General features: G+C 40.4%; 2 protein-coding genes across 2 annotated transcripts in view; one reads left to right on the plus strand and one right to left on the minus strand.

Annotated features, from left to right (window-relative positions):
• The first annotated feature begins 826 nt into the window (after positions 1-826).
• LOC131343233 (transcription termination factor 1-like) lies at positions 827-11,392 on the plus strand. Its single transcript, XM_058374745.1, has 10 exons — positions 827-944; positions 2,881-4,033; positions 4,121-4,306; positions 5,621-5,699; positions 5,836-5,960; positions 6,052-6,256; positions 6,507-6,593; positions 10,249-10,314; positions 10,523-10,608; positions 10,843-11,392. Exons 2-10 carry the CDS (start codon positions 2,935-2,937, stop codon positions 11,064-11,066), a joined length of 2,157 nt encoding a protein of 718 aa, XP_058230728.1. The 5' UTR covers positions 827-944; positions 2,881-2,934; the 3' UTR covers positions 11,067-11,392.
• Positions 11,393-11,587: 195 nt separating this feature from the next.
• The window catches only part of LOC131343231 (gelsolin-like), a 4,865-nt gene continuing 1,250 nt past the window's right edge, over positions 11,588-15,202 (minus strand). The window contains exons 5-16 of the mRNA XM_058374744.1: positions 15,138-15,202; positions 14,878-14,967; positions 14,665-14,797; positions 14,232-14,536; positions 13,676-13,809; positions 13,382-13,472; positions 12,904-13,074; positions 12,644-12,818; positions 12,432-12,553; positions 12,243-12,320; positions 12,099-12,159; positions 11,588-11,757 (exon numbers count right to left, since the gene is read on the minus strand). The exon at positions 15,138-15,202 is cut by the window's right edge and continues 85 nt beyond it. Of these exons, the coding sequence (XP_058230727.1) occupies positions 11,588-11,757; positions 12,099-12,159; positions 12,243-12,320; positions 12,432-12,553; positions 12,644-12,818; positions 12,904-13,074; positions 13,382-13,472; positions 13,676-13,809; positions 14,232-14,536; positions 14,665-14,797; positions 14,878-14,967; positions 15,138-15,202 (1,595 nt within the window). The remainder of the gene's footprint in view (positions 11,758-12,098; positions 12,160-12,242; positions 12,321-12,431; positions 12,554-12,643; positions 12,819-12,903; positions 13,075-13,381; positions 13,473-13,675; positions 13,810-14,231; positions 14,537-14,664; positions 14,798-14,877; positions 14,968-15,137) is intronic.

A 15,202-nucleotide genomic window follows, 5' to 3' on the forward strand; every position in this document is an offset into this window, starting at 1 on the left:
GACTGCGATCCAGGTCAAAACTGTGACGTCTGCCTTTACATGCGCATGAATGTAATATGAAGTTGTCCTGCCCTTTGCAGCTATAACAGCTTCAGCTCTTCAGGAAAGACTTTCCACGAGGTTTAGGAGTGTGTTTATGGGAATTTTTGACCATTCCTCTAGAAGCGCATTTGTGAGGTCAGGCACTGATGTTGGATGAGAAGGTCTGGCTCACAGTCTCCGCTCTAATTCATCCCAAAGGTGTTCTATCAGGTTGAGGTCAGGACTCTGTGCAAGCCAGACAGGTTCCTCCACACCAAACTCACTCATCCATGTCTTCATGGTCCTTGCTTTGTGCACTGGTGTACAGTCATGTTGGAACAGGAAGGGGTCATCCCCAAACTGTTCCCACAAAGTTGGGAGCATGAAATTGTCCAAAATGTCTTGGTATGCTGAAGCATTAAGAGTTCCTTTCACTGGAACTAAGGGGCCAAGCCCAACCGCTGAAAATCAACACCTGAATTCAGTAATTTGGAGTGGTGTCCCAAAACCTTCCGGCAATATAGTGTAGCTTAATAGATTAATGAAAAAACAATAGCATCGGTGAATAAAATCCTCAGAATCAGAATCAGAATAGTTATCAAAATAATATGTTGTAAATAGTTTTGATGTTAAATACTATTTTTTTGTATCTGTTTTCTTGTTAATAAATTAACATCACAATTAAAATGTAAATCATTTAATTATTTATCATTTTTGTGTTATATTGTATTCATTGTCCATAATAAAGCCCTGCAGCATCCCTGACACTGAGACGCTGCTGTACTCAGGATGAACACTAGATGTCAGTATTGTCGGTTTAGTGTACCGCTGATATCGTGACTTCCGGTGTAGAATAAGAAGCGGCGCGCCCTCGTGTTGAAGAGGAATCAAAACATCGTAGAAGTTTATTTTTTAACAAGCAGGTAAATTATATCGTGTATATTATGAGAGTCTGCACATGAAATGTTGACATATGCTATTTAGTGTTTGCCGTGTTGTGCTTTTGAGCTGCTCATGTGCATACGTAGTTAAGGAGCTAAAATCAATGTTAAAGTTTGATCAAGACACAGAGAATGATATGAAGTTACATGTGGCTGATTTTACTGTCAGATAACAGCCAGTTGATGATGGAAATAAAATCGTGGACAGATTCGGTGAAAGCTGCGATATAAGTATATACATTATATTGTCAGAAGTTTTGGGACACCACTCCAAATCATTGTATTCAGGGGTTGGGCTCGGCCCCTTAGTTCCAGTGAAAGGAACTCTTAATGCTTCAGCATACCAAGACATTTTGGACAATTTCATGCTCCCAACTTTGTGGGAACAGTTTGGGGATGACCCCTTCCTGTTCCAACATGACTGTACACCAGTGCACAAAGCAAGGTCCATGAAGACATGGATGACAGAGTCTGGTGTGGAGGAACTTCACAGAGTCCTGACCTCAACCTGATAGAACACCATTGGGATGAATTAGAGCGGAGACTGTGAGCCAGACCTTCTCGTCCATCATCAGTGCCTGACCTCACAAATGCACTTCTAGAGGAATGGTCAAAAATTCCCATAAACACACTTCTAAATCTTGTGGAAAGCCTTCCCAGAAGAGTTGAAGTTGTTATATCTGGAAATGGCGGGACAACTCCATATTAAACCCTACAGATCAAGAATGGGATGCAATCAAAGTTTATGTGCATGTAAAGGCAGACAGAAAGAGGTAAAGAAGCGAGTGCAGGCAGGTTGGAATGGGTGGAGAAAGTTGGGTCGGGAGTTCTGTGTGAGAAAAAAATATCGGCGAGAATCAAAGGGAAGGTGTACAGGACAGTGGTGGACAGGTTTAGGAACGAGTACATCAGAGGGACAGCTCATGTTGGACATTTGGTGGACAGAGTTAGGGAGGCCAGATTAAGATGGTTTGGACATGTTCAGAGGAGGGAGAGTGAGTATATTGGTAGGAGAATGTTGGACATGGAGCTGCCAGGCAAGAGGCAAAGAGGAAGGCCAAAGAGGAGGTATATGGATGTAATAAATGAGGATATGAAGCTACTGGGTGTAAGTGTTGAGGATGCAGAAGATAGGGATAGGTGGAGAGAGATGATTCGCCGTGGCGACCCCTAAAGGGAAAAGACAAAAGAAGAAGAAGTGCATGTAAAGGCAGATGTCCCAAAACTTTTGGCAATATACCATGTTGTAAGAGTGTACCTAATAAACTGGCATTTTAGTTTAAACACTGCATAAAATATGATATGAAGTACTGTTGTAGGAAAGTAATCATCGGTGAAGCGGCTTTGTCGTGTATAAAGTTGACAAACTGCGATTTTTTTTATTTCTTTTTGAACTGTACTTTAAAAAAATAATAATTTAAAGTACTTTTAATGTTAATAATACTTTTAATGTTGTGTAGCATCCCTGAGTTGTTACATCCTGTTATCGGGATAGATAGATAGATAGATAGATAGATAGATAGATAGATAGATAGATAGATAGATAGATAGATAGATAGATAGATACTTTATTCATCACAAAGGTAATATTATGTTAGGAGCTGTAAACAGCCGTTCCGTCAGAAGCCGTTTTTGTTTTTTATCTTTTGAGGTTAGAAGAAACTTTTGGAACTGGTGACTCCTTCCATAAATGTCCTCACAGAATAATTCACAGTATCAGTAATTGTTTGTTTTCTTCATTAAGCATTAACCATGTTAAGTCCCTGTGTAAGTTATTACTACAGAAATAATAACATACTATAACAAGTGATTTAAATGATTATTACAGGCAGAGCCACATGTTCAACACCAGTCAGATTTGAGAATTTAAACTGTTTTATTGTGTGAATCATATTGCTTACATTTTATTTTCTCATAGATGAGACACAAACATGCTGAAACCTGAATAAAGAGTCCGGTTCAACTTAAGAAGATGGGCAAAAACAAGGAAGAGAAGAAACGGAAAAGTGGTGTTTTTTTAGAAACCGCTCCTGTCTGTCCTCCTGTCTATGAAAATCTTCAAAAAGATCACTTGCAAACAACTTCTCACAATGAAAGTCCCATAAAAGACATTTCAGTGAGTTTGGAAAGTTCTTTAGAAAAGCCTAAGAAAAAGAAGCATAAGAGGAAACATTTGTCGGAGCAACAAGCCGAGAACGAGCGTTCCACAGAGCAGCATGCTGAGGTTCACCAGGATGACACGGAGAAAAAGAAGAAGAAAAAGAAATTAAGGACTGAGGATGTAAGTCATGCTGAAGACACCAACAACGTGGATTTAGAGCTGGCTAGAAGTACAGAAGATCCACAGAGAAAAAAGAAAAAGAGAGAAAAGACAAAGGAAGTGAACGAAGCTGAAGAATTGGAGATGCAAAGCAACGAAACGAGAGAAGAAGCGTCAACAGCACACAATGAGGATTTAGAGACCTCTAGAAGTACAGAAGAACCTCAGAGAAAAAAGAAAAAGAGAGAAAAGACAAAGGAAGTGAACGAAGCTGAAGAATTGGAGATGCAAAGCAACGAAACGAGAGAAGAAGCGTCAACAGCACACAATGAGGATTTAGAGACCTCTAGAAGTACAGAAGAACCTCAGAGAAAAAAGAAAAAGAGAGAAAAGACAAAGGAAGCGAACAAAGCTGGAGAGTTAGAGACGCAAAGCAACGAAACGACTGAAGAAGCATCGCCGAAGAAGAAGAAGAAACTGAAAGAGTCAAATGAGAATATAGAAGAAAAAAGAATAAAGACAGAGGAAGTCGGTTTAACAGTGGACTCAGAGAGACAAAGCAATGAATTGAAAAAGAAGAAGAAGAAGAAAAATAAATCCGTAGAGAAAGAGCGTAAGAAGGTGCAGTCCGTGTCCACGACAAAAGAGACTCAGACTAGTCAAGATGACAAGAAAGAGTTGACCGAGATCGATGCGAAACTTTTGAACGAGCTGAAAGAATTCATTCCCGATATCGAGTCAAAGGAGCTGGTGAGAATCAACAAAATGATTAAATACGACTTGCCGAGATTCAAGGAATTCAAAGAACAGGGTAAGGTTGATGTAAAAACTTGTGCAGCTTTTGTAGTTCGTACACGAAGATTTTATTAAGGGGGCTTTATTTGGTCTTTGTCTCTAGGTATCCCTTTGAATCATGGACGGTTCACTGCACAAGAAAACGAGAGGCTGAGGAAGAACGTCGGAGACTTCATGGCTCTCACCACAATAGACTGCCCAACCAAACTGTTCTTCACACATCGCTTTAAGCAGGAACAGGAGAATATAAAGAAGCTCAAAGGCCTGCACAAATTCTTTGAAAGGATAGGTGAGTGTGTGTGTACTTAGTACTTGTCCATCTTTTACTTATATCACTACTCCTGCTGTATTATTATTGTTATTATTATTATTATTATTATTATTGTTAATAATAAGCAAGAATCTTGAGTGTGCAAAAGTTTGCACCCCCATAATCAAAAGTAATTATTCATCTACAAAATTCTAAAGGTTGACACACAAAACAACTGAGATTTTAGTAGATTAGAGGGCTAAATGAGAGAATCTAGCCATGGGGTCACAGTCCAGTGACTTCTGTGCCGGTCCCATGCCCTGGATAAATAGAGAGGGTTCCGTCAGGAAGGGCATCCGGCGTAAAACATTGTCAAATTTAACATTGCGAATCGTCAGTACTCTGAATTTCATACCGGATCAGTCGAGGCCCGGGTTAACAGCGACCACCATTGGCGCCGTTGACCTACAGGGCACTGGTGGAAATTGGGCTACTGTTGGTCGAAGAAGTAGAGGAGGGAGGAGAGTGCGTAGACAGAGACAGAAGAGGAAAGGTAAGAGTGTAGGACTGAGAATAGGAACTCTGAATCTAGTGGGTGCAAGTGTTGAGGATGCAGGAGATAGGGATAGGTGGAGAGAGATGATTCGCTGTGGCGACGCCTGAAGGGAAAAGCCAGAAGAAGAAGAAGAGGGCTAAATGAGAGACTTTTGAAATTAAAACCCTGACTACTGAAAGTCTGGAATCCATAACAGTTTTTACTGTTTACAAATTAATGAGTGTCTACAGCAAACTTCACATCCTTTGGAAAATCCAGTGTTTAGCTGATGCTCATAAAGCACTCAGTTGTAATTGTGACAGCTTCCTTCTTCCATGAGGGAAGTAGAATAGCGTCAGCTTTGTTTCCAGACGGAAAGTTAAAAAACGCGACACAAGTCTTCCCGGAAATCCTGTAGAATCCAACCAACCCGATGACGCCTTCAAAACTCTTTTAAAAGTTAAAAATTTTGTGTACCATATGCATCAGATGTACAGAGGTACATCTATTAAAATCCTAACTGTCATAGCAAACCTGTTGGGTGTGAATAACCAGAGACACAGCACTAGTTTCCATAACATGGACCCTATTGATTTAAATGTGGTTTGTCTGAATATATGTCCCAGTAACATTAGCCCCGAGAAAATTTTTACTAATATTACCTGGTTAAAATAAATATATAAAGATGCGTCATAGATGTAAACAACATGCCTGCCTTTATTTTTGGCCAAGGGGTGTGTAAACTTTTGCACTCCATTATAGTTCTGATTGTAGCACTGTTCCTTAAAAGGCTAATTTAATCCAATGTTTTATTGCAGCGGAAGGAATTCCCAGATCCTGCTATTATGTCTATGCTCGAGGAAGAAGGATGTTTGATGAGCAAAACCACCAGGGAGAGTAAGAACTGTTTCGTGAAGTGTATTAGAATCTGCACAAGAAAAATATTTTATTCATCAAATAATGTGCATCTTCTGATTTTCTTGAATGGTGTATTTAGATGTGCCGTTCTTTCTCTTTGTGTGTGTGTGTGAAGGTTTTCAAAGGAAGAACTTCACGCTTTGAACAAGTTGCACACTTTACATGGGAATAATTGGAAGAAGATTTCAGAGTTGACCGGTCGAAGTGCCTTCTCACTCCAGAAACGTTACACACAGATTGGTAAATAGAAATAAACCCCTCGATAATACAATAATATGACATTTGTACACCATTGCACTGTTGATTCTGTGCCTGTTCTGTTGTTCTCCAGCTAATAAGGAAGGCCCCTGGTCCAAGAAGGAGGTGCAGAGACTCTTGCGAGCTGTACGAGATCATATCGTGAGCCAGATCCCGGGTGCAGCTAACAGTAACATGTCCATAAGAGTAATGAAGGAAACGTTGTATAAAAGGCTCCCGTTACAGAGGATCGCCACAAAGGTGAAAACTCGCTCGTGGTCTCAGTGCAGGGAGAAATGGTGAGAAACTTGATTGTTTTTAACCACAAACTTAACACAAAAATGATATTTCTATAAAGAAATATCTCCTAAAGAAATGTTCATGATGTTTTGAACACCACCTGGAAGCCCCGCCCCCTTTTCCCAATATTATAATAAAATGGAATATGTTTTGACTTTCAGTGTTTTTATAAATATTGGAGTAGGAATATTATTTTTGTCTAATTATTATGTCTTTTTATTTAATTTTTAAATTATTTATTTTTTTTAGGATGGGAATTCTGGCGGTGAAAATGTCCTTCGGAGCCGTGTGCACAGAGAAGAAATCTCTTGATGTACAAGTTAAACTCATAAAAGGGTACGTTGGAAGCCTACTGATTATATCACTCCGCTTTGGGCCTCATTAATCAATCTTATAGTAATGTGTGTAAATGTTGCGTATGAACCAAATTGATCAGAAAACCGACAAAAGTTTCATTTAAAGGCAAAGCTCAGGGAGAGAAGAGACCAAAATGACTATTAAACAGCAAAAAAAAAAAGATAAAGAAAAGGCAGAAGTGGACTTACTTTTGACTCGCATCTCTAAAAATTAAAAATAAGAAGAATGTTTTGTAATTAGAGTAATCAGCAAGTTAAGGGCCACAAGATTTATTTGAAAAACAAAATGCTATGTGCAGATTTTTGAGTACCAGGAAAAGAGGTGGTTTATTTTTAATGGTTAATAAAATGTTTCAACTCCTCATTGTTGCTTTGTTAGTAAAACCTCAGCAGTTTGAATATTGTGATGCATCTCATGTGACTATAGGTGTCATCACCCACTGCTACATCAGTCACTGACTGCTCCATCATTATCACCCTCTACTCCTACATTACAATCATCCACTGCATCATCACCATCATTTACTGTCACATCACCCTCTGCTCCTACATTACAATCATCCACTGCTACATCAGTCACTGACTGCTCCATCATCACCCTCTACTCCTACATTACAATCATCCACTGCTACATCAGTCACTGACTGCTCCATCATCACCCTCTACTCCTACATTACAATCATCCACTGCTACATCAGTCACTGACTGCTCCATCATCACCCTCTACTCCTACATTACAATCATCCACTGCTACATCAGTCACTGACTGCTCCATCATCACCCTCTGCTCCTACATTACAATCATCCACTGCTACATCAGTCACTGACTGCTCCATCATCACCCTCTACTCCTACATTACAATCATCCACTGCTACATCAGTCACTGACTGCTCCATCATCACCCTCTGCTCCTACATTACAATCATCCACTGCTACATCAGTCACTGACTGCTCCATCATCACCCTCTGCTCCTACATTACAATCATCCACTGTTACATCAGTCACTGACTGCTCCATCATCACCCTCTACTCCTACATTACAATCATCCACTGCTACATCAGTCACTGACTGCTCCATCATCACCCTCTACTCCTACATTACAATCATCCACTGCTACATCAGTCACTGACTGCTCCATCATCACCCTCTGCTCCTACATTACAATCATCCACTGCTACATCAGTCACTGACTGCTCCATCATCACCCTCTACTCCTACATTACAATCATCCACTGCTACATCAGTCACTGACTGCTCCATCATCACCCTCTGCTCCTACATTACAATCATCCACTGCTACATCAGTCACTGACTGCTCCATCATCACCCTCTGCTCCTACATTACAATCATCCACTGCTACATCAGTCACTGACTGCTCCATCATCACCCTCTGCTCCTACATTACAATCATCCACTGCTACATCAGTCACTGACTGCTCCATCATCATCACCCTCTGCTCCTACATTACAATCATCCACTGCTACATCAGTCACTGACTGCTCCATCATCACCCTCTGCTCCTACATTACAATCATCCACTGCTACATCAGTCACTGACTGCTCCATCATCACCCTCTACTCCTACATTACAATCATCCACTGCTACATCAGTCACTGACTGCTCCATCATCACCCTCTGCTCCTACATTACAATCATCCACTGCTACATCAGTCACTGACTGCTCCATCATCACCCTCTGCTCCTACATTACAATCATCCACTGCTACATCAGTCACTGACTGCTCCATCATCACCCTCTGCTCCTACATTACAATCATCCACTGCTACATCAGTCACTGACTGCTCCATCATCATCACCCTCTGCTCCTACATTACAATCATCCACTGCTACATCAGTCACTGACTGCTCCATCATCACCCTCTGCTCCTACATTACAATCATCCACTGCTACATCAGTCACTGACTGCTCCATCATCACCCTCTGCTCCTACATTACAATCATCCACTGCTACATCAGTCACTGACTGCTCCATCATCACCCTCTGCTCCTACATTACAATCATCCACTGCTACATCAGTCACTGACTGCTCCATCATCACCCTCTGCTCCTACATTACAATCATCCACTGCTACATCAGTCACTGACTGCTCCATCATCACCCTCTGCTCCTACATTACAATCATCCACTGCTACATCAGTCACTGACTGCTCCATCATCATCACCCTCTGCTCCTACATTACAATCATCCACTGCTACATCAGTCACTGACTGCTCCATCATCACCCTCTACTCCTACATTACAATCATCCACTGCTCATCCACTCAGTCACCGACTGTGACTTCACCATCATCCACTGCTACTTCAGTCATTAACTGCTCCATCATTGTCACCTACTGCTACATCACCATCACACCAACCTACTGCTACATCACCATCACACCAACCTACTGCTACATCACCATCACACTAGCCCACTGCTACATCACCATCACACTAACCTACTGCTACATCACCATCACACTAACCCACTGCTACATCACCATCACACTAACCTACTGCTACATCACCATCACACTAACCTACTGCTACATCACCATCACACTAACCTACTGCTACATCACCATCACACTAGCCCACTGCTACATCACCATCACACTAACCTACTGCTACATCACCATCACACTAGCCCACTGCTACATCACCATCACACTAACCTACTGCTACATCACCATCACACTAACCTACTGCTACATCACCATCACACTAGCCCACTGCTACATCACCATCACACCAACCTACTGCTATATCACCATCACACTAACCTACTGCTATATCACCATCACACTAACCTACTGCTACATCACCATCACACTAACCTACTGCTACATCACCATCACACTAACCTACTGCTATATCACCATCACACTAACCTACTGCTATATCACCATCACACTAACCTACTGCTACATCACCATCACACTAACCTACTGCTATATCACCATCACACTAACCTACTGCTACATCACCATCACACTAACCTACTGCTACATCACCATCACACTAACCTACTGCTATATCACCATCACACTAACCTACTGCTATATCACCATCACACTAGCCCACTGCTACATCACCATCACACTAGTGTAGGAGCAGAGGGTGTTGATGTGGCAGTGGATGATGATGATGCAGTCGGTGACTGATGTAGCAGTGAATGATGGTGATGATGCAGTGGTAGTGTATAATCTATATGTGAGTGTGATGTAGTAGTTAGTGACTGATGTAGCACTGGGTGAGGGTGATGATGTAGTTAGTGACTGATATACACTGCTACATCACCATCACACTAGCCCACTGCTACATCAGTCACTAACTACATCACACTCACATATAGATTATACACCATATTCACTATATGCATTTCATAATTACTGTGTGTTTTATTTTAAAGAACCATGTTTTTTCTTAAATACATCACTGTTTTCAAATGTATAGAAATTACTACACAATAACCCACATTAATGTAACAGCCACCAGTTTTGAAACTAGTTCCTCAGTGTGAGCACAACACTGTACTGAGAATAATGCAGAGATTAGCTATTTCTGCTCATACTAATGTGTGTTTGTTGCACTGTTTATAAAAGTCCATTGTCTACTCCACAGGATGTATGAAATGGACGTAGACGATGCTGCCCATGTCAACTGGGAGGACCTGACAGCTCTGATTGGGTAAAGCTCATAGAGACCTCATATAGCACTGAGCTCATATAAACCATTATACCTCACTGTGTCTTCCTAAATATCTGATAACTACAAGGATTTAGGAAGTACCTCATTACTGCTTGTAATCCAGTTTATTCTGAGCTTTTTTATGAAGTCCTAAACAGTGTTTTTCTCCTGTTGTGTAATCTAAAGTGCTGCTTTACTTTCTCAATAGGGACGTACCTCCAGCATACGTGCAACGAAAATGGCACAAAATGAAAGTGTGCCATGTGCCTGAATGGCAAAGAAAGTGTTTTGGAGGTAAGATCATTTAAAAAGCCACTAGGATTGGATTGTTTTAGATGTTCTGCACTTTATTTCCCAGCACAATGGGATTTTTTTTGGTCTTGTGTAGTCAAGATGGTAAGAAGGGCTCAAGAAATTGCATGTTTTTCCCTTCTTTTTCCCCAAACAAATCCTGTGAACTAAAGCTACAGAGCACAATCCTCTATAGTAAAGTTCTCTTACACTTCTCATGTATTGAAATTTCCCCAGATATCATTGACTATCTGTACGAGAAGGTTTTACCAGACCTCCAGAACAAGCTAATGGCCTTAAAGGACTTGGACGAATCGAAGCATACCGAAAATGACAACGAGAGCTATCTACTCTCTGACATCTTTCAGGACATTAATGAGGATGAAGATGTGGATGATGATGAGGAGGAGGCAGAGATGGAGGTCCACAATGACAACAACATGGAAAAAGAAACTCAGTAGAGGAGTTATGTCTAAAGGATTTTTGAAGACTAAAAGGATGTGACAATGCTTTGGACAGGAGCGAGGAGCTGAGTATTTTGGTACTGAATAAGAAGATTCTCCAAATCATTTTTGTATCGAAGAAATTGATGTTTTTTTTATTTAAAAGTTGTAACTGGTCTTTATAGGTATCTGTTTTTTTTAAAGTTTATTTTAAATGTGGAATTTGCATGGACCAGAAGTCATCACTTAAATATATTTTTGCAGCTCATTCCTCTAAAAATGATTTAGAGCAGAACTGATAAAAGCTCACAATATTAAATATGATTAATGTTTTGACTTCCTCAAAGCTTGGGTTTGGTTAGTATTTTCCTGTGTTTAGTTTTATTAATATTAATGATTTTGGTGTTGACTGTAAAAAATCTGTTCTTTAAATAGTAAAAAGGGTGCCCCAAGTTACTGTGGTGTTTATTTGATATAGTACATGTAGATTTTTACATTTCTTTTAATGATTAATCTAAAGTAGACTTTAATGAATAGCTTCAGTGCTTCATAGCAGCCATAGCCCGTTCCAGTGTGTCCAAGCTCCAGTAATCGTAATCCCATCCCAGGAACCACCCTGTAAATGTAGGAGGCTCGAAACCCTGCGTTATCTTCACAACAGGAGTCCTCATGTCTCTGATGGCAGGATGGGTTTCGATGTATCGGGCAGCTTAAGAGAAAATGGACGGAGTAGAGCGTATGATTATATAGTGATCACATACATGGGTAATACAGTGACATCATAAATGCTCCATCAGCTCTTTCACTAAGCCAGCCATGAACTAAATAGTTTGTAGATCATTTTATGGACTTTCTGATTCCTGGAATTTGATACTTTTACAAAACAAAGAAATTGATGTAGAAAATTTATTTCTATGCATGTATTCTCCATAGAGAGATAAGAACGGCTAATACCAGAAAACAAGAGAGAGAAAGCACCTGAAGACTTGAAAGTCCATTATATGACTACAGTTTATTTAAAAATAAAAATATAAATAATAAAACCCTTACCTGATGCAACAGCTTCTGTTTTTTCTTCTTCATTGGCCTCTTTTCCAATCCAAAGAAAGACCTTGGAAGTAAACAGAAGCTTCACCACACTGGTTATAGCTGTACACAACCTGGGTTTATTCTTGGTGCTGCTCAAACTTTTACCTCATCCCAAGTGTCCAGGATCATGACATCATCAGGAGCCAGATCGTCTTGAGTCATCTCCCCTGGGACTTCCTCGATCTGATGGGAAGAGCTTTTATATTTAATCGACAGCGAGTTATATAGTGATGCACGCAAACACTGCTGAATATTTTTACCACATAAAAAAATAAAGGTTAACCGGTCTCTCACGCGAAACTGTCCGGTTTTGTTAGAGCAAGCAAACAGGCGTGGAGGATGAGAGTCCATTTTGCTTTTCAGCCTTTCGGATGTGCGATATTCTGCTTTCCCTCCGAGAACTTCCCAAAAGTGACCTTCAAAAATAAGCAGCAGGAATAAAAATAAATAGCCATTTTCTAACTGGAACATCATCAATGTTATAGATGACCTTTCGGTTGCCGTACCTCCTTCTTCACCTTCTTTCACTTCAGAAACCTGCACTCCTAAAATCTCGCTGAGCTGCTTAGCTCCCTGCTTCTCAACATCACTGGCACCTTGACCAACCCATAGCACCGAGTCTGATGGGCTCAGCAAAATGAACACATCATTGGAATTGAGGTTAGAGGCCACTGGATCGACCTTTATTGGGATGAAATAAATCAATAAAATGTACCTAATTTCAGCTAGCACAAAATGGACATACAAATCTATTTGATTGACTTACCTCAACAGCTCGTGTTTTCCCAGCGGCATTGGCCCTAACTTGAAAAAGGCGGATTGTTGATGCTTTTGACTGACCACCTTCTCTGGAAGTCCCACCTTTGTAGACCACCATTGGTTGGCATCCAAAAAGGCTCATGAGGTGGACCGGCTCCTTGCCTTGAATCACACGGACCTAATGTAAGATGACGACTATATAAGTGTATTTAAATCCATTTATCTTTAAGCTTTTTAAGAACTTGGATAAAATGCAGATGTGTGGTCATTGAACTGCTTGAATTTTTGAAGTTGCTCATATTTTTATATAGCTAAAATATTTTATATAGTAAAAGATTAAGCTTCCCAGAATGCACGTCTGTGTTATTTTGTGAACAAGGAAACATGTACCCATTATTAAACTATGCCATTATGAAATCTAGCCAAATTGAAACTAATTCTAGATGTAGGTAAAAATCCATTGTGGTCAACCAATCATCAGTCACCTGCACTGCTCCTCCACCCAGTTCCTCATCCAGCTGAGTGGCCAAGATGGAGGAAGCTCCTTTCTCATCTTGGCTGGAATCCTCTCCCTGCCTGTGTTTCCAAAGAAAAAAAACCTATTGGCAACAAGTGAAGTCATACAACGAATACAAATGATGGTGTAAGTGATCCAGTTATTCGACCTTGTTGGATACCGTTACTTGTAACCTGACCAGACAAAGCGTCTGACCCACACCCAAGCTGTCCATTCAAAATACACTATTTATCACCACGAGGATGGTGTCTTTGTTTCTCACCAGATGTAAATAATCTGTCCTCGACGTCCCCCGTGCTGATAGTTGTACAGGATGATGTAACTGTCTCCTCCATAGAACTGGCCATAAGTCGAGGAATCAACATCGACCTTATTGGATCCTTCAATGCGCCAAATCTTCATATAAAAACGAGATGGAATTAAAGACTGCATTGGTAAAGATCATCTTCTAAAGAACATATGTAATCAGCCAGTGATGTGGCAATTCACAAATTCATGCAGATATAGATCAAGAATTTCAATTAATATTCACAAGGATGTGTTTTTATTCCAATTCTCAACTGCACAGTTTCAAAGAACCTGTGTTCTCAGATTTCAGTATTTGTCTGACTGCAGTGGAACCTGATCCGGTCATCTGCTGTTGTAGCCTAATTCTATACATTGTGCTTGTGCCACATGATTCACATGAATAGGTTAGGTGTATTGTATTCCTAAGTAAATAGTCGATGTGTATAGATGTCTAATGCTGAGAGTTCTTGTGGGACATCCCAAACTGTTTGTTGAGTTAGATATTAATTATTTACTTTATAAATTTTCACCTTTTTCTCTCCGTCCCCGTTGTCCATCATCCTATGCTGAGCAGCCATAGCACTTGACACATGGAGCGAAGATGCATCAAACGGTACTTTCTTAATCTTAGCAACCTTGTTGGACACATATCCCTTTCCCATCCCTTCAGTCTGGGCCACATCATGCCAGGATTTGAAGAACTGTTTGAAAAGCGGTGTCTCCCCATTTTCGGGCAGGATCTGAACTTGGGTGTGTTTTGGATACCCCATTTTCTGAATAAACTGTTCTGCAGCCTTCATCCCTGCACTCCTCTCCTCTGGGCTGGCTTCTTTACCTGTAATTGATTCATTAATAAATCAGGAAGGTGCCTTTCCTAATGGCTTTAAAAGCAACAGAACGTCATAAACGGTGTGTACAACTGTTCAATTCTACAACTTAAATAAAATAATGGACTTTCCAGACCTTTCCAGACAAAGATCTTGCCATCGGAGCCATGGTCCAAGATAAAACATTCAGTCGACTCCAGCGCACTCTGAGAGAACGGGTTCTCCGCCGCGACCAACGTGATGGACATGTTTCCACTGGCATCAGACACCTAAGTGTTGGATTTTAATGACCGTTACAGTGTAATAATTTCAGGTCAATATCTAGTCAGGTAAAGGGACAAAATCTTACCTTGTATAATGTGGCCATCTTTCTATTTGACGAATCAGTGTCAGAGTCATCACGGTTGGAATCAGGAAGCTCAGGCTTTGGTCCAAGAATCTTAACAATGCCATTATTTTAGGACAAGGCATGATGTGAGAAACAAACTAAATGTAGCTGAGAAACTGATCTGAAACATTACCATAGAACTAGATTTCACGTGTTCAAATCATGGCTGACTGAATCCAATCCAATTTAAATGACATATTAGAAGATGTAAACAAATGTACCTCAAGCATCTTATCAGGCTCTGACCCTTCTTCACATACATATAATTTTGCTCTTCCAGCTCGTT

The sequence above is a fragment of the Hemibagrus wyckioides genome, linkage group LG22 (assembly GCF_019097595.1).
Source record: "Hemibagrus wyckioides isolate EC202008001 linkage group LG22, SWU_Hwy_1.0, whole genome shotgun sequence".
In the NCBI taxonomy this organism is placed as follows: domain Eukaryota; kingdom Metazoa; phylum Chordata; class Actinopteri; order Siluriformes; family Bagridae; genus Hemibagrus; species Hemibagrus wyckioides.